Source organism: Ceratina calcarata, unplaced genomic scaffold (assembly GCF_001652005.2).
Source record: "Ceratina calcarata isolate Rehan_Ccalc_2016 unplaced genomic scaffold, ASM165200v1 scaffold9, whole genome shotgun sequence".
NCBI lineage: Eukaryota > Metazoa > Arthropoda > Insecta > Hymenoptera > Apidae > Ceratina > Ceratina calcarata.
The window spans coordinates 14,465-34,369 of record NW_017180367.1 but is presented as its reverse complement, the minus strand read 5'-3'; the positions used below and the strand labels follow the sequence as shown (position 1 = coordinate 34,369).

Below are 19,905 nucleotides of genomic sequence, written 5' to 3'. Positions count from 1 at the left end.
ATAATCTCTGAAAGAAACTAAATTTTATTGCGGAAAAAGAAGACAATTATTTGCTAGATAAATTTCAGACTATCGTGAATCGGAAGAGATCGTCAGTAGATGAGGAATGAAACAAGTCAGACAGACCTGTAATAAAACGTCATTTTCCTCAGAGTGAATAACTATAATTTCACGCAAAATTGAATTTTTAATTGCGCAGATCCCGTAAGACGATGATCAGCTGGCGCCAGTCAGAAAACGAAGAATAAAATCCGCGGTGATGCGCAGATCTCTTCTCAACTCTCGCGCTCGGTTGTCTTTCTCCCGCACGCACGGAAACGTTCGTTTCTGTAACCGTACAGCATGTGTGCTCATACTTGAATCATAGCTCTGATTGAAGAATCGTCTCGATAATTCATTAATAATAACTTGGATTTTAACTATAAAGTAAAAGAACTCGTAAAGTCCGAGAATCATTTTATATAAACTGTTAATAAAACATCTAATAAGACTCGAGTGCTCTTTTTAAAAATTTCTTTTTATTATACTTATTTTCCTTTATTCTATAATACAAGCTGTTGGAAATGAAGATTACAATCAGGATATAGCACGAACATATCAACTAAAATGTCGCGTAACAGGATGTCTGAGCCAAGTTTGTGAGCTCGTTATTCATTTTCTTGTTCCTCGTAAATACCAGTGTTCAGGCTAATGGATCGGCAAATTCAATCGAATATTTGATCGATCCGTTTCGACATTGACCTTAAGCGGCGTGCCTCGGTCAAGCGCATCTCTAGCGTAAAAAAATACGACGGATCGCCGATGAGAATGCATGCGCATAAGAATGTTATGTAACCCCGTTGCGATTCTATAGAAATTAAGGAAGGATAAGCGTGATCAGTGTATTCTTCAGTCTTGGCAATTGTTGCCTTCGCAGAAGCTTCATTAAGGATATGTAATCGCCTTCATGCAATGCAAAGTAACCGACTCAATGAAAAATGTAATAACAGTGTATATACATATAACATAGGCAATGGTCCATTGAATTCATTAAAGATTATCAAATAATTACTGTTCTATCCACTATTCTCGATACGTAGGAGGAACTGAGAAAAAGATGTAATGGTTTGAAATATTACTTGATTGAAATAAATCAGCAACTTGAATAGTAGTAAATTAATAATTAACTTGAATCAATGATCCTGAAATATTTGAAGCAAACTAACGAATACTTTGACTAATTGTAAGCAAATATTGAGTTGTAGAAAGATGATAGATAGATATATAGATAATTTTACTTCCTTGCTCTTCGGCTTTGGAAAGGTGTCTACATAACTACAGATCTGTCTTATTACAATATTTTTTATATATGTAGGGCCCTTCAATAGATCAATTTAATTTATTTAATAAATAGAACGTAGAATTTAAAATTTAAAAAAAGGAAAATATTTCTTCCTAAGTATACTACAAGCAATTATAGGATGCATACATATTTAAGGAGGGAGAACAGTGAAGAAAGCAGAAAACAATTGTTTCCAACAAGAAAGAAATCAACAGGGGAAACACGGAGGACTCAGCGAGAAAACCTCGATACGGAGCAAGTTCGTACGAGATTCTTCAACGTGCAAGTTCAAGGTTCCGCAGGGCGATACAGATACTCGCAAGGTCATCAGGTGTGCAAATACCGTGATTATAGCCGCGTACAGGTGCAGCTGCTTTCTCATTGTCGGAGATGGGACAGGGACTGACGCAAATAAATGGTATCAAAATTTTATTCGATAAATTTTTCACTGAATAACAACCGATCTTTCACGAAGCACCGCGTAGTCGAGCTTGTTTCCCCTCAGTAAGAAATCTCTGTCAGGTGGCCGGTAATCCTTTGGTTTGCGACCGGTGTTGCTTAATGGAAATGACGGAATTAATCATCGACCAGTGTATTACTCACTCGACCCCGAAATATTCAGTACCAGAGGAAGAGAGAGAGTCAGGCGATAAAATCCTTCCATTCATAAGCCGTGATTTTAGCATGATAGATCGTGGATACCGGTTTCAATCGATCGATCGTTCGATCGATCGCTTTTTTATCTCTTCGATTTTTACGCAAGCAACAGTAACATGTAATAAAAGAAGGAAACACATTAACCCTTGAATTATGAATTCAAATACCGGTTGCGTAAGAATCTGAACGCGCACGTTGATTTTTTAAGTACAATACTTTATGATGAAGTGTTAGAATAACTTATGGAAATGATTCATACGTTCTTATTCGATTGGCATTTTCCCCATATTAGAATCTCTATTAGTCACTCTTTTTCTTGTATTTTAATATGCAATTCATATCGAAAGAGTGGAACAATTGTTTCGAGGTCATGGCCGGGTTGCACACAGCGGCACAAAATGCACCTACGCGGTTATCGATTGTCTTCGATATGTCCGCGGTGGCAACGCGTGTGCGAATACTTCGCGATAAACCATAATGTCCGATGACACCGATAAGCACGGCGGAAGATATCGATCGGTGAGAGAGTTAACCGCGTGTAATTATGCGGTCTATTCGTTTCGCGGGTTCCGGTACCATCGCGTATCACTTTGCAAGCATTCGAGACTATCCTGGCCATTTATAAGTGTCTTTCGTTGGGAACCGAATTCCACGTTTCGTTCCTCTCGGAGAAGACAAAGGTTAATTGCGACCCAGTGAAACCTAGCTATACTGATGGCAAATCGAAGTTCAGGCTAGCAGTTGGTCTTCATTGTCGGTAATTTGTAAAGTCACGTCAGTCCAATTACTAGGCTAAGTTCCAGAAGCGGAACCGTCTATCGTTTTAATTCTATTTTAAGCTTTCCACGATTCCGTATTCGCGAATCGGAATCGTATACGAAATTAGAATTAGGGAATATTCGATACCAATTGTCTTAACGAACTTGCTTCCGTGACTTCAAATGACGTCAGATGCAACCCCTTTGAAACTACGTCTGTACCGAAACAGCCAACGTACTTGATTTCAATAAACTATGAAATAAGGTCATAGAGCAACGAAGCACCCCTTACGTTCTAAAAGTATTTTCACAATTCCGATGTACTTTAAAGTAAATTTATCGCAATACATATTTCGTTTATTGAGACTTGGAATCGTCATCACTCTTGGACCACCCTTAGTCCGTCATTTAAGCATTTTGACGACGAGCTGCTGAGAGTAACGAAAGGGTGCGTGGATACAATTCCTCGCATACACCTGAGCCCCTGAACACGAACTCGATTCGAGTCAGGTGGGAGGTTGGAAGGTGGAGTTACGGGCGACGAGGGCCTTTGGTAGGGGTCCCTGGCATCGTTGCGTACCCAGGTAACATTGGACCCCCACTTGCGAGTTCCAAAGCCGCATATACGACGGCCCGACACCCGACAACGACAACGACGCCGACCGGCAACCATCACCCGTCCTACCGCTTGCAGTTGTTGCAGTCAGCCACGGCGCTCACCGTAGAGCACGCGACTGTATTCAAGCTCCGCAGGTGATTCCCGGCTCCGATACGCATACGGATCGGCCGATTTTCCCGTTTCGCGCGCGTTACAACAGTGAGTCACAGGTGCCACGAAGCAGACCGGATGGGTGAACAATTGGATTTCTCTCTTTCTCCTGTGCCGCTTGCACTCGCGCACGTAGCGCACAGTCGTTTGTCACCAGATCGGAATTAGGAAGAGGAGATCGGCATCGATAGATGAGAACTGTTCACCCAAGTGAAGGTACTCTTCGAACGAGGGAAAGTGACAGTGAGTAGATCCTGTGAATTCAGTGTGCCATCGAGGATTCCTTTCAGTGCCGAGAGCAACAGGAGAAATGTGCAACGATCCTGACGAATTTGAACCGCCGATCGAGAGTTCAAGTGTCGTCACTTCCCGTGAAACCCGAACAGTACCGAGGGAAAGCGGTATCACTATATACGCACGTTTTTATTCAACTTTGGATACATCCCTCCAACTTCTCGTCTTCTTATTCGACGCGTAGGACGAGATCCTCGTGTAACAGCGCGCGGGACGAATCTTCGCGCTACCATTTTTTCATTCGAGAAAGCAATGTTCCGCTTGAACGCTAATCGCTTACTTTTGCAACTCGTTTCACTCAGATTTGGATTTCGATACTATCGGTGAATCATCCAACCGATTCCGTTACTCGGCTTCGCGAAGAGTTCAAGGAAATGCGGGCACGTTCATCGGTTTTTGAAATCGTTGCTTTTAACCCGATTATTTCGCGATCTCGTACACCCCATTATATGGTAATCGCAGTGACACGTACTCGACGCAATGTTACTTCATGCTCGAGTAACTTTGAAATATTGGTAGCATAATCGACCGGGACACGCAGTCGCGCGTAATTTTACTCATTCAATAAAACGTGTAATCACCGTGAACACGGATTGCCGACTTTTAATCTGGTAATTCTCCAAAGTACAATTTGATAGCAAAACGATTGCAACGAGATACCGATCATAGTCTAATTTTTTTTTTTATGTCAAGGGTCAAGTAAAAGGTGATCTGTAATATCTCGTGTGAACCGTAGACTGGATATTGTAAGGATATTTGATTTTGTAACACGATAGTCTGGATATTGTGAGCAGGTATCTCGGAACGCTCTGTTCGTTCACCTCGTGCTTGACCTGGCTTAGATCGTCGATCGTAGACGTTCATTGATCGATACGCAGACGCTCTTTTTTATTCCTGCCTCGTCGAGCTCGTGAGTCAACGTTGTTCGATATCTAAAATGCCGCGAGCCACGTTCACGGATCATTCTAGCTTTGAAACGAGGTCGAGTTTCATGCGCTCCAACTGCAACGAATTTTCCAACACTTCTAGAACCGTTCTATACTCTCACTTCATGTAGATTTAATGCAGGAATTCTTATCTGGGATGATAATTAATAAATATTATTCAGAGGAATCTTCTTGCAACAGTAAGCATGAGATTTTTAATAATCGTCACGCGCAATATTTTAAGCAACTGCGCGGCCAGTGAGTCATCAATGGAACGTTGAGTTTCTCTCGATTGAATTGAAAATTTTTCCGGTAATAATTTGTTGAGCAGGAAAAAATTTTTTATTCCTGACTCACGATTCTTATAAAAGATCGTCATAGGTGCCGGACGTTCCCATTCACGAATCGGAACGATAAATCACGTTTATCTTGAGCCCAGCTGGAGCCTCGCTCGCGCGAATCAACGTCACGTTGCAATAACGGAACTACGTCATAAATTAACGAGCCAGTCTCGGCGGTCAGGTAGCCCGATAAAAATTTCCTGGCCACCTTCGCGTCACACCGGTTTCTCCCGTGCTCTCGGCACCGTTCCCTTCTATCCACACGATCCGAGAAGGTCAAGTACTTTTCGCATACCGTCCCTTCCGGTTACCGATCCATATCGATCCTTCATCCGCGTTTCATCGAGAGTCAGTCGGTCCTAGTTTAACAGAAATCTTCGTTCTTCAGTTTAGAGTGAAGAAGCAGATATCGTTAAAGTTACGCTAAAAAAAATTTCTCAAATCACGAGAATTAAAAGGAACTACCACAAGACAGCGCAAACGCGAAGTTCGAAGAATCGTAGAAAGTTTGTAACATCTAATTGTAAGAAGAAAAAAAGAAGTGCAGAGTGATAGCCGAAGACGTTGTTACGTTGGAAGAGGGAAACGTTTACGTGGTCGTAAAAAGGTGACACGGAGGGGGTCTTACATGCGTCATCGTCGTGCGGGTACAAATCGCACGCGACCATACGCTCCGAAGACAGTACACGTGCGTAACGACGCGCTCGGTCGATCCTGCGAGGTACCGGGTCTCGATTCTCTTCCAAGGACGCGCGGTGATAAATGCGGTACCGGAGATGACGACCTCCGTGTTCCCCAAAATGTCCGTCCGGCTCCTCGTGCTGTGGTTTATCGCGTGCAATGGTGAGTACATTACCTTTTTTTCGTGCCATCCTCGAGATAACAATAACCAAGATATGATAAAAAGATGATATTAAATATAAAACGATGAATTGTGAAGATGAAAGTATTAGTGTTAAATAATATGTGTTACACTGAAATAGAGATAAATGGGTTTGGCAAAGTGTTGAATTTTAAAACGCAGTTGAATTACTTGTTAAACATGTAGAACATGTGACTAGGGAAGTCTATTAACATTCATTGACAATCGTTCTACCTACACATGTAGATATTCATAAATAATGCGCGCTCTAATTTTTGTAGTGATAAATTTGCAAACAGATCGAGCAACGCAAATGTTTATATAAGATTAAATAGTCTTGCGAGTAAATCGACGCATGGTTCACGAATGAATTAAAAATACATCAATTTGAAAAAAAAGAACAAGTAAATATGCGCTGAGAAATTATTGACATTAATAAATCAATGGCTTAACGATCGGTTCTCAAGAAGAATCGGTTTTAGTGCATAGATGGTGATTGATATATATTATGAATCACAAAACCCAGTGTTATAATATCAGCCAGCTAATAGAGGAATTAATATGCTGGCAGTCATCATATTTACAACTTTGAAGGCCTTAAACTCGTCAAGGGCCACGTAGTCTTTAAACGCCATGACAGAGGTTGCATCCTAAATGACTACCGCGAGGGCATTGGTTCTTGCTGTCACTGACACGTAATGTTCCACTATCACTTCGATTATCGATCTTCGTTATGTCTTTTTTCTCTACTACGTTCTCTAAAAGTTGCTTCTATGCTTTACACAAAACTCTGGAACCAGTCAGTCAAGGATAATCGTGTGCATTTACCAAATGCAGCCAAAAATCACCGTTTTTTCTGGGCTATTTTCGAGATCAAAGTAAAGTTTTCTTTGGGTTATTGCTGATTATCATAAGAATGCATGCAAATTTTAAATCACTATGATTTTTCAAAAAACCCATTGATTTAAAATTTTATAGGTAGCTTTTTAATAGTAATAGGAATCTATAATAACAAATTCAACATGCTAGCATCGTTTAAGTGAACTCTCACGCGATACACGTAACACGACTGACCGAAATTCCTTTCTCATCAAAAGTCAGAGCTTATCGAAATCGCGTGTAAACGGTCTCTTAAGCAGCACCTTGACAATGAAACCAGCTCCCAAGGTGATTCTCTTGCCGCGTTTCGAGATCTCCATTTCTCTTTCCAGACTCGCGACGCTCGTTTCCATTAAAAACATGGCACGGCACGCGGCGGCCGTGCCTGACCATGCAAAAATCTGTGTTAGCGGGCTTGATTCACTTTCGTTTGATAACAACGGTGCCGCGTGTCCCATTTAGATAACAAACAATGAGTAATTCACGCTTGTAACAGAGCGGAGGCGACATCATGGCAATTTCGAACGTGCATAATCAGAGCGAGGCGCGAATCATCGCGGCGAATGGAATATACAAGTCTCGTACTGGTTATATTACGTTTCGTTTATAAGTGAGTTGAAATTAGAAGTGTGATCATGGTGAAAGGAATGAGTCTCGATAAAATGATCTTCCATTTTAAGTTTCTCCATGAGAAAAACCTAAGATTTTCTTTTAAAAATTGTGCAATTTACATAAAAATGATCACAGTTGATGGCAAATTCAGAGCAATTTTTATTGTCAACAACAATTCAATATTAATTTAAATATATGAATACGTTAACACCAATATTGGAGGATAGTTACAATACATGTAATGCTACTAAATACACGAGAAGAATATTTTATTACTTCTCTGGCCCATTTTGTTCAACATACGTCAAAGTTGACCCTGTTCCCAAGTTGTGGGTCCTGCTCTAGTTTAGGAACATGAAGCAATTTGTAGGGTAGTTTGGAAGCTTTCAATAGCGAATTATTCGTACAAAAAGTATGTGAGACATCATTGTTTATTACACAATGTCCAGCTTTTGCATAGGATAGGTGACTAAGAAAATTCTATATACATTTTAAAAATGCCTGACTGGTTTACAATAGAAGTATTTCAAAGTTTTTCTTTAATATCAAGATACCGTAAAAACGTTTGCATCTCGTGCACAATCCGTTGTTAAGAACGATGCAACGATCGAGCGAACTTCAGACGATCTTGGACCATGTACCGAAGGAAGAAATTCTGTTCGTTTACTCTCGTCGAAAATAGACTACGCCAGCATCGCTGCACCCGATCGTTGAGAAGCTAAGCAAAAAAGACAGGCAGCTTCTCCTTTATCGCGTTTTAACGTGTAACAGTATCGCGTGCAGTCATCAAGTACAAAAACCAGATAGACATTATCAAGAAGCAAAAAAGGAGGAACATCAATTCCTTTGAGGAAAAAAATGATACTTGAATTGCCCACTGGGATAGTATTAAGCAACAACAAAACAGTTTTGCATGTAGAAACGTTAATTATCGTCCGGTAATGCGGATCGTGAGACGACGATACCATCGGTACGCGTGTAGTTTTAGGCGATGAATTTTTTGTCGATCATTTTTCGACGCCTCTACGACGTAAAGCATTCGTGGCATACCTGGAGGAGCGGCGTACTCACGGCCCGAAAGAACTGGTTCTTCTGCGGAGGGTGGTTAAACCCGATGCAATGCGTGCATTTAGTGAAACATCGCTCTGGAATGCAAACACGTGAAGAAGGGTAGGAACCTGCATGGGAACTATCGTACGATCTTGCGTTACAGGAGCCATGCCTGCCTGAATTTTATGCGTTCCATGGACACGTTTATTTTGCTCGTTCGCTTCAAATTTTACGTAACGCTCATCCATCTGAAATTATTAGATTGATGCAAGTGAAACATCGTTTTGTATTTCTTTTTTTTAATATTTCAGTTGAAAATCATCGATCATGTTTTTCTCATTGTTAATGGGAAGAATAATTTATCTTTCAGCAATAGTTATGTAAGGAAATTGGAATTTTATTAGAAGATATAAAACAATTATTGAGCAATGTGATAATTGAAGTATTACCTGATTCTTTACAGTCCATTTATCTTTGAAATTGTTAAATACGATCATTATAAAAGACAACATGAACAAATTGGATAGTCGGCAGACAAATTACTTGAAACAACATAATGAAACTATAAATGCAGCATTCACAATCTATTAGACAATAATTATTCGGGATGATTATACAGAAGTAAATAATACATTATTTACACGAAATATATAGTATTGTACTTGGAACTGCATCTATCGTGTTCGAAGAAAGCATTCATACAACCTAATACATTTCTTCCTTTCGCATCTAATTCGTCAGTAATTTATTAAACATGTTTTACTTGATTGATAGTTTTCAATCAACAAAACAAAATCAAAACAACAAATATACATCAATTATTATGATTTTAAAATAAATAAAATAAAATGATCCCTTAACTTTAGAAAAGCTTCTTTACTTAGAATTAATATACTTAAACTCACAAGCCCATAAAAATACATAAAAGGCAGTAGTTCTTCATATTTCCTAGAAGTATATTTAATTATAATGTTAGTATAACAGAGGCGTTTGTAATGAGTTACATATATAAGTGGATTAAAGTAATACAATCACCGAGAGTCTCGATTTAACCGGTCTGCCTCGACGTTGATTAAGTCGGTTAATCGAGAACTGTAGAATACAATGAAACCCTAGAGAATTCGAACTGAGAAATATTCGCATTTCTGTGACCAATTAATTAGCCAATGCGAATAATCGCAGTTCTTATGAAAAGAAAGAATTTCTTGTTATATTAGTGACTCTCAAGATACTTTCTCCGCCAGTCCTGTTAGGACCGATTTGAGGACACGCTCGTCACCTTTCCGGGAAGACTGACCATGGCAATCATTCCCTCGAACAGTATTTCTTCCTGATCGTATATTAACAAATTCCATTGAGGAAATATCATGAAATATGTTCGAAGAACCTCTTCAAAAATGTAATTCATGATCAAGTATATTTTATTAACTATGATTCGATTCAATAACGAGTTTTGTTTTCGAAAAATGAAATAATCATAAGCATTTTCATTTCACTATCATTATCGAAATTTGCAATTATTTGATACAAATCATTTCTGTACGATTCTTTCATTAACAGCATCCCCACGAACACTATAAGTACGTCTTGTTACACGTCTGGCTGTATTTACTATTGTATTTCCAAGTTTCAAATAAAATCAGCTTCGTGCCCTTTATATATGCCATCATTCAGACGAAAATCAATTTATCAATTATATTACTGAAAAAACCACTTGAACTTTTTCCGATACCTAATTTCTCCCGATGTAAGCAATGAAAAACATAAAAAGACAGGATACGGAAAGAATTTCAAGATGTATTCAAATTTTTTTATACGAATATTATGCTAAACTTGCGAAGTTAATATACTACTTAACAGTCTTTGCTTCAATTGTATTTCACTAATTACGAACGCGGTCTCTCCTTTCGATTCCGATGATTTATACAGCTGGCGAACAGTTACGACCGTGAATGATTCCGCTCGGTAACGAGCGAAATCGAGCCGAGCGCGATGTAATATTTGCGAGCCGCAAATGTGACATAAATCGATACGTGTACGGAAAGTAAGAGACCTGGAACAAAATAAATGAGTCGATCCTTGAATGTTTCTTGTGAGGAGTATCAGTGGCCGATTACATGTCAAATGGGTCACAAAATGTGCTTACTATTTAAAATTAGTATCTAAAGAAATGTTCCTTGTTAAAAAGCCAGCATGATTTGTACTGGAGTTTTTCTATTATATTTGATGATTTATGAGTAATAAAATACATTTTCAGTAAGACGTATTACTTATACACTCTTATACATAATATATTGGCGTTTTTATAATGCCATGAAATTGGAGTTCTTAAAAGAAACAGTTTCTTAAAATTTTGTTTCGAGTTGTGCGTTATACATATATGGTTTGTAAGATAAGTGGGTAGATGAAACTTTATTAAGCAAACATATAATACCAGCCAGAAAAAATTTCGTGAGAATACATGTTTTCTGAGAACAGACGTTCCTTAAATAGTTCGTACAGGTCCAAGTATCTAGAAATAGAATGCCCTACTTTCCAAAATGCACCTCCTCAATTATCCTCGCCAATCGTCATTCGTTTTTTCAATCAGCTTGTTTGATATCGAATGCAACGAGATTTTTAACGTTATCTACGATGAGAAGCTCGCAGATGGGTAACGCCCAAGCATTTTGAGTTTCACAACGCGTCTCTACGTGGGAAAAGAAATCGACTAGTCTTTCTAATTGTCCTGCTACGGGAGACATCGACGTGGCACCGGGTTAACGACCGTTGTTGCTCGCCTATCGGCTGGTTCTTAATTACAGAATGAAATCCTCCCCGAGGTGATCAAATCCTCGTTTTTTTTATTTCTTTCTCCGGCCTCTTCTCGGCTCGAAGAACGATTGGCCTTGCCTTACGGCCGGAATGGGATTCCATTGTTGTGGAATTAGTCACAGGGAGACTCGCGGGGATACATCCGGGATGTTGCCGGACTAGCTCGAATACTCGGAATGCCGATGTTTCAATCGCGGTCTATCACCTGCGGCGAGTTGACCGTCAAACCACTGATCGACCCAATGTGTCTATAAATGTTTGGTATTTCTATGAAAATAGGTAGCCAAGTGAGAAGTATGTAATTTAAATATCGGGACAATGTCGAGGATTTTATGATGACTAATGCGGTTAACGTTAATCCGGCACAAGGCACAGAGATGATAAAAAATTATATAGTGAAAGATTAACGACGCGATGAAGAAAGTAAGAAAGTGCGATGAAAGTAAACAGGCGGCCTTGAATTGACTGAATGAGCCTAATTCAAATGCTGCACGATGGTGATCAATACTCTTTTACTTTTTGTCTCCAGTTTTTCAACTCTAAATTCATCTCATATCAAGGATGCCTACTTTCGATGAACATAAATAACTTTTTCGAATATAGTATAATAGTAGTATGATTGAAGCGGACAATGTTAAGTCTACTAGTATTATGTTACATTAAGTAGCAACACCTGTATAGTACCAACTTGTGCAATGATTCTCACGATTTGCTACAAACTATGAAGGATAGTTATGTCAGAGTGTCAGCAATAAAAATTTAAACTACGTAAAGCGGTGTTAACCACCGCGAAAGAGACGTGGAATAAGGAAGCCATAGCTTAATTGACTATTGTGTGAAAATTACAGTTACGTTCAGGGAGAAAGTTTTCTATAAAAGTTTGCAACACTTGACTCGTTATTACTTTTCCACCTTTTTAGAAATTCTAACATAAATTTCAATACTTGTGTCGATAATATTTTCAGAGGAATCTTATTTATTTAAATTATTTATAAAACAAATCTTCCGCAAAATTCTGCATAAAATAACCATTGCAAATCGCACACATGATACAATTGTCTATTTGAATACTCGTCGCTTATATTAGAAGATGCAACGCGATTTTGCGACAATTCTGAAACAACGACGACTAGGAATTCCAACATTTATGCTCGAATGAAATGAAATTATTTGCCTGCTATCAATATGTCGGTACAACACGTATCGTCGTAAAACCGCGATCCGATGAGTATGTCAATGTAAAATGGGAAACGACCTTCCTGTGTCAGCGACCACCTTTTGCTCGTCTTGAGGACGAACTCGGCGCATGGTGAACGTAACGAGACAATACCAAGGACCAAGTTTGGTACGAACGCGTGTCACATACCGCGGCACCGCGTAGAAAGTGTGGAACGATGAACACGGCCGCTCTTTCATTCAGAGAAATTTGACCGTGATCATCCGACAGAAAACGGCCGACTTTTAATACAATCAATTATACTGTTTCCGAACAATATTTCTTTCATTTTCGTCGTCTAGTTCGTTTTAATAACTACGAGATTCCCTTCTCAGAGAAACGTAGAAAGCAAGAATAAATGTACGAGACCATCGACGACGTTCTAGAACGCATCTTCGACATTCCGACCACGTATCGTTTTACAACACTAATTCCTGGTGGTTCCCCTTTTTACAAATATTTTATTATCGATCCGTCCCTGATTCTATTTGCACATGGTGACAGACGCGCGACGCAAGGCGATTGTCTACGTGACTGTCGTAGCTTCCTGCCCGATGTGTCCTACATATATGTTCGACTGATTGTGAGCACCTTCGGATCATGTTGTGGTTTATCATGACACCTAGAGCCTGCTTGACTTCCTGCTGCTTCTTCGAAAATCGTAGAAGTTTGCTAGGATCAAACAACCGTCAACTGAGACTAAACACTACAGTACAATTGACTAAACAGATTGTCTGATAACTTAGTTTATTTAAGAAAAATACATAAATGATATAACGAAAGATGTCGATTTTTTTGAAACTTAAAATAATGGCTAAAAACTCGGCATTTGTCAGATTAAGAAGAAATTCTTATCTATGAATTCCTCTATTCAATGGAATCTCGAAAATCTTTTTTATGCGAGGCCAGCTGACAATTTGAGAGGACGTGATCGCATTATAGATATCTATGGTGGTATTTAAAATACTTGTGGAATTTCGAACACGTTTGGCAATCGAACGGTCCACTGTAATGTGTAACTTTCCTTTTCTATAATCTTACAAAACATGTTTAGGACGCTACGTATCATCCAGCTAAACATAGCCGGGAAATTCCGAATTTAATTGAACGCTATTTCGAATTCTCAGGCGTACCCGTGCCGGAAGAGTCTGATGGGGCCAGCACCACGGTTTTTTCCGTGGATTCCGAAATCGAAGGTCACCCGATGGACGATATTTTGCCAGGAACGAAACCATCGCCACCAAGTCCGGTGACATTCGTGGATGTTCCGGAACACATAGAAACGGAACTCGGGTCCTCTGTGCTCCTCGCATGCAGAACTGCTAATCCTGTAGCTGAGTGCCAATGGTCCTGGCAGTCCTTGCCGCCTGTTCACCTGCCGCTTCCGGATAACAGTGATAGCTCTATTACCAGTTAGTTATCAATATTTTTTTTACGCTCGTGATTAAAATAAATCTTGAATTCGTTTGAATCATAGACTAATATTAAATGTTATGTTTGTTTCGATTATCGTGACCGCAGTCTTTACGATGAGTCAAGACATTATTACGGATGACTTGTTGTCCATGGTACTTCTGCGCTGCGTACTTATCGCAGTTTACTCGTAATTTATAGCCACCACGGTCTCGGTGATTCAGACGACAACTACGCCGACTACCAATCCATTGCCTGTACGACAATTTCCTGCCTTCGGGAACAATAGCAACGACTGTTCCGTAAGATTCTCGAGTACGAAACATGAGCAGACCGGATACTGGACCTGCGCCGCGAGAGCTTCCACGAATGATCCTTTCACTAGCTCAGAACCCGCTAAACTGAGCATCGTCAATGACCAACATGGTACGGAATGTTGATTGCCCCTTTTGTCCTTTATAATTCAACGTGAGATAACATCTAATTTCGTTGACCGAAGATTCGATGAGTTCGAAATTGAGACAAATCAAGAGAATTAAATAAATTAACAGCATTCGTTTTAAAATATGCAGGCCCAGCTATCGTGTTCGCGAAGCTCGACAACGTGGTCGAGATACCGGCAGGATCTTCAGCGCAAATAATGTGCCAGATGAAGTCACCCGTCCGTGAGTGTCAATGGTCCTGGCGGCAATTAAACCAATCGCAACCGTGGAATCTCGAAGTGAAGCGATTCCCAGCTTTTGGCAACGACAGCACCGATTGCAGTATTAAGTTCAAGAATGTGCTACCGGAGCAGGAAGGATACTGGACCTGCGGCGCCAGAATCGACCCAAATTCTTCTTTCACACAATCAAATCCCATTCGATTTCTTATTTCAGAAGGTAAGACAGGAATTAATTTTACTTCAGTGGCAACTATTCTTTGAAATTCTTATGTCGATGTGCGATTATTTCGTAGTTGAATTCGTGCAACTATCTAAAGGAGTCCAAGTAGCATCCGGCGAGTCGGTTCTCCTCAGGTGTTTGGTGAACAAACCGGTAGTTCAATGCGAATGGTCCTGGAGGGCCTCGAACTCGAGTCAAGAGCCTGTACTGTTCAAGAAATTCAATCCGAATAAGGACGCTGACCATGATTGTTCAATGAGGTTCAAGAACATCCTGTATGAGGAGGAAGGCCTCTGGACGTGCGGCGTTCGACTGTCTCCGGATGGAATGCTACACGAAGCGCCCCCCGCGACTGTTAGCCTTCTACCTACAGGTACAAACATCAAAACTTTCACAAGATACAAAAGATTGAAATTTTTTTTTTTCTTCTTATATCTCCTAACTTTTAGAAATACGTTTATCCATTAGAATTGTGCGTTCGATCGATCCTGTTTCAGCCAAAGTTAACTTCGTTGAAATGCCGATGGACACTTCAGTGCCGATTGGTACGGAGACCACGTTGAAGTGCGTAACTAGTAGCCGCGTGGAGAAGTGTACGTGGTCCTGGAAACCGCAAGAGACCGAGTCGGAGATGATCTTTCAGGAATTTCCAAGTAACGGCGACCTTGGAAGAGATTGTTCGCTCATGTTGCCGCATGTGGACGCCGAGAAACAGGGCCAGTGGACCTGTCAGGTGTCGATCAGCTCCCTGAATACTGTGCTCACCTCGCCGCCTATCAAGCTCACCACATTCGAGCAAGGTACATTTTCTTAAAACATTCACGATAGATCTAATATTAATTCTTATTTCATTAAATATTATTTATTTCTTTATTTATTTCAGACGAAGTCAAGTTCTCGGAGTTGTCGAAAGATATCCAAATATCAGCTGGCGGAAGCGTGTTCCTTCATTGCGTGACCTCCTCGGCCGTGGAACAGTGTCGATGGTCCTTGACGCCGGTAAACTCGAATACGACGGTGGTGGTGAAGCAATTTCCGGCGGCCGGAAGCGAGGCCAGGGACTGCAGCGTCAGGCTGACGCACGCGCTCGCGGAACAGGAAGGCCTGTGGACCTGCGGCGCCAGGATACGCGGCAGGGAAAATTATACAGATGCGCCACCGGCGAAACTGAGCCTTCTGGAACCAGGTATCATAGAATCTTGAGACAAATCTGCGACGTTCCTATCCTTTCACGGGTGTAGAGAAAAAATCATCGGTTCGCTCGATCCATGGATCTGTGGTTGACACGATCGCCTCGGATGTTTGCAACAATCTCGAGGCGTAGCTGTCGATCGGCCATAGATCCTGAGGAAGGACACGCGTATAGCTTAAGCTTAAGCGTATATTGTGTATGCATACATAGTAGCAGCGTATAGGATGATGGAACTCATAAAGGTATTAAGTGTACTGAAGTGCAAATAGCGTGCAAAGCAACTTTTCATCGCGACAGGCTTGTAATTTACTCGTCGAACCTTTAAGAAGGCACACTTAAAGGCTGAGTACGCAAATCGAATTTATTGTCGCACTGAGGAATATAATTACACGTTTAATCGTGATCATCGAATCATGAAAATAATTATTGTGTTGGTCATAAATTGATATATATCCTCGAATTATTTTACCACATTAGATAAATGTTGTGCAATGGTAATTTGAGATTATAATTTTGCTCACACGTAAATATCTTTCACTTTATTCCTCCTCCTTTCATAAAGCATCCGGATATTCTTATGTTAAGTTGTTACTCATCCTATGCGATGTATACATGATGTATCGTGAAATAAACAATTAGTATTTGCGATCAGTATCGTTTGGAAGCCGACACTGCATAAATAGCCATCGGTGGTATAAACAGTGATTAACTTCCGAGGTGTCAAGCAAAATCGATCGTGACGTACAGTTGAAGGCCGCGAATACGCGATTAACGCGATTAAAGGAATTCCTGATTGTGTGAAAATCGATTGCGTAGAGTAGATGATCGCATTTAAGTTCCCCGAAGACTGTTGAAAGCATCTGGGTGAAGGCATCGTCGTGGTGATGGAATCTGCATGACGTTTCATATCGATGTCTATCTCTTTATGCGACTTGAGAAACAATAATAAGCGTTAACCGCGTTTATCAAATGTCAAAGAGATAGACATGCAAAGAGGTATTTTTCAATTTTTTTTAAATAAATTTTCTCGTTCACGGCTTGTTTTCGCGTAAAGAATCGATCGTTGCGTTTGAAAACAGAAACAAGATTCCTTATTGTTTAGTGTATTGTTATTGTATGTCTGTTTGCCATTCATCGCATTTGCATCAACTAGCATTAGATATAGTCTTAATTTATTTCGTTTGATCATATCAGTTATTGTTTCCTTTCGCAATGCCTTCCTAGTATATCCTCAGAGAGACTTATTGGATCGTTGCCCCGCGGGACTAGTCGGCGCTACGCAAGTAACAAGTGATTAATAATACCGTCCGTTTTTATTGAAAGACGCATGTATCATTAAAAAACGCATTGAATAATCGTTCTTGCTATGATCGTTCATCGGGCAATTATTATTCATTCTCGCGATTAACTTTTCTTTATCTCATTCGTCGAGCATTATATCTGTATGCTTGCTAAACTCTGTTTCCAGTAAGTAATATATTTTTTCTCTCTTGCGGTAATGACACGCTTAAGGAGCGCATCTCTTGTTAAGTAATGTCTATCACTCAATGTCATTCACCCTTCCTTATTTATATGCTCAACGGCAAGTCTACGCTCAAACGATTTCACATTTAGCATAGTTAGTGGCCGCGTTAGTAGTTAGGTACGTGAAATCGTGTTGTACGTGTGTACTTAAGCCTTGTCGCGAGCACTCCGTTCGCATTTATTGTTAATTGTTATTCCCCGTATTATTTATTGCCGAAAACAGCCGCTGACAGGGAAAGTATTCTCCACCGAACTTCACTATTGTGTAAAAAATTAGTTAAACGACAAGCGTTCCAGGTTTAATTTCTTTCGAAGCGATGTTAATTTTCTTTGATGACGTCTTGACGAACAGCAGAAGAATTGTTACAACTATTCTGTTATAGGCAACGAGGAAAAAAGCGTTGGTATTCGTTTTCGTGCGCGATAACTATATAAACAGATTAGTTAATAATTATTTAAAAGAAAGACTACGCGTAGGAAGTTTATCGGTTAAGACTAAGAATATTTATTATTTGTTAAACGAAATAGGTCTTTTAAGAGATTTCAATGTGCTAATAACGATCAAACTCGTCATACGTATGTTAACGAATCGATTAGTTCTGTGGCGAACGTACTGCTAAACGAAAAGTCAACGCACCCGATGACACTCTGAAACAAGTTCTTTTTTTATTGGAATACTACGATACGCACTTATTATATACTCATTATATTCACCTATATGTTAAAATTAACGCTAAGTAGACAATTCTTACTGTTAAGCATCTCGTTTGAGATGAATACCTTCGTATCGAACGATGCGGCTTATCGTCGTTGCCGTCGCTGCAAAATAATCATAGTTACGTTCGAATCACTGTGGTTTTCTAAAATGACATCTGTAAATAATATTTTGATTTTGAAGAGGAACTATGATTGCGACGTTGTCATTTAAAGGGAACTCGATTGATTCGCACGATGACTCGCGCCGCATGCAATAATCAAACGTAGATCGCTTTCGTTCGAAGCTAATTAATACCTTCGTGTGCCATTGAGCTACTGTTAAGTTTCTAAAGCGAACAATTCCGAGAATCTGCAGGATAATGTGATCGGCGGATCGTACGCAGTTGCGCGTCATTGTAAACGTAAGCGATTTCTTCAAATAAATGATAATGCGGAAACATCATTGCTGCCTCCTCACTCCCATTGCCTTTGATACTAACAGACGCGATCGGCCATTTGAATTTAAGATGATGTTTGCGAATGGGCCATCGTCAGTAACGCACTGTTCATTATGTGTACACAAGTGATACGATTTTTTTATCGCATTTTAAAAAAGAATATATTACATGTGAAAATTGCTTCACGCACTTCGAGCACCCAATGCACACATTGATCAGTGTTCTCGTTTCTGGAAGGATCTGCACTACAGAAGAAGAGGCACCAACGCTTTCGGTGATTGGGATATAAAGAGAAAACCGAAGGAAGATATCGGTGATTAAATAGTAGAATTTGATGATTTCTAGACCCAGTCATTGTGGCAGTATGGGCTTCGCCCCATCAAATGGTCACACTATCATGCAAAGTAGAGACTGTAGTATCAAAAGTGCAGTGTCACTGGATCCATGCACCGAAGATCCATATTTATCAAAATATGACTAGAACGAAAAGGTGAGTCTTCTTTTTTCACGTAAACTTTGTACAACTAAACTTTACTTCCAGACCTTTTGTTGGTTTCGTTAGGCACAATTTACAGATGGATTACAGTACAGGGATATGTTCTTTGGAATTTAAACCCGATCATTCGGATCTAGGACCATGGATGTGTAAATTCACAGTTCCTGGTGATCACGCGGAAGTAGAGCTGGGAAGCGCGTCCGTAGTTCTATTGAATACTGTAGCTGGTATATATTATGTTAAATATTATTACTATTTTAAATATAAAAAAGTGAGTTAATTAATTATTTTGTATTAATGTAAGAAAATTTAATTTCTAGATGAGAAGTTGGGATGGATAGTGGGTGCTCTAACGGCCTTGATTTTGTTTCTGATGATTATTATAGTCGTTTTAGTAGTATGTAAAACACGTTTCTTCGTAAAAAAATCATCGCGTATTTTAGAAACAATTCCTTCGGAGAAGAAAAACACTTTAAAATTAAGTAACGAGCGGTATACTAGAAATCCATCGAAATTGGATTTACAAAATCCTGAACAAGACAATCAGAATGTGGCAAGTATTGATAGCGTTCTTCCCCACAGAAGCCCACATTTATACGACCGCGTCGGTAAAAACCGAAAGTCATCCAAAGATTATGAAAACATTCGAGTATAACTTTTAAGCTTAAATCTATATAACACGATTAAAAATAATTACTGTAATAAAATAAACTTCAAAAAACATGCATTTTTCAATTTCTTCT

The 19,905-nt window shown here is 39.7% G+C and overlaps 1 protein-coding gene across 4 annotated transcripts; it reads left to right on the top strand.

Annotated features, from left to right (window-relative positions):
• The first annotated feature begins 3,377 nt into the window (after positions 1-3,377).
• Positions 3,378-19,887, top strand: LOC108631412 (uncharacterized). 4 transcript variants are annotated; one of them, XM_026818862.1, is made up of 11 exons: positions 3,378-3,748; positions 5,455-5,909; positions 13,627-13,911; positions 14,114-14,338; positions 14,485-14,793; positions 14,870-15,169; positions 15,294-15,596; positions 15,680-15,982; positions 18,904-18,940; positions 19,012-19,156; positions 19,208-19,299. In XM_026818862.1, the coding sequence occupies exons 2-10, from the start codon at positions 5,843-5,845 to the stop codon at positions 19,145-19,147; spliced, it is 1,965 nt and encodes a 654-aa protein (XP_026674663.1). In that variant the 5' UTR covers positions 3,378-3,748; positions 5,455-5,842; the 3' UTR covers positions 19,148-19,156; positions 19,208-19,299. The 4 variants fall into 4 exon arrangements, with proteins under 4 accessions (XP_026674663.1, XP_026674661.1, XP_026674662.1 ...); XM_026818860.1 differs by lacking the exon at positions 18,904-18,940 and adding an exon at positions 19,483-19,887 and having other exon boundaries at positions 3,379-3,748; positions 19,208-19,389; XM_026818861.1 differs by having other exon boundaries at positions 3,379-3,748; positions 19,229-19,320.
• Positions 19,888-19,905: the final 18 nt, after the last annotated feature.

Excerpts from the sequence above, each read along its gene's own strand:
- LOC108631412 (XM_026818860.1), top strand. The coding sequence starts at position 5,843 with ATGACGACCTCCGTGTTCCCCAAAATGTCCGTCCGGCTCCTCGTGCTG. Across the intron at positions 15,597-15,679 it reads GCTCACCACATTCGAGCAAG|ACGAAGTCAAGTTCTCGGAG; the intron begins GTACATTTTCTT and ends TATTTATTTCAG. Across the intron at positions 19,157-19,207 it reads AATATGACTAGAACGAAAAG|ACCTTTTGTTGGTTTCGTTA; the intron begins GTGAGTCTTCTT and ends CTTTACTTCCAG.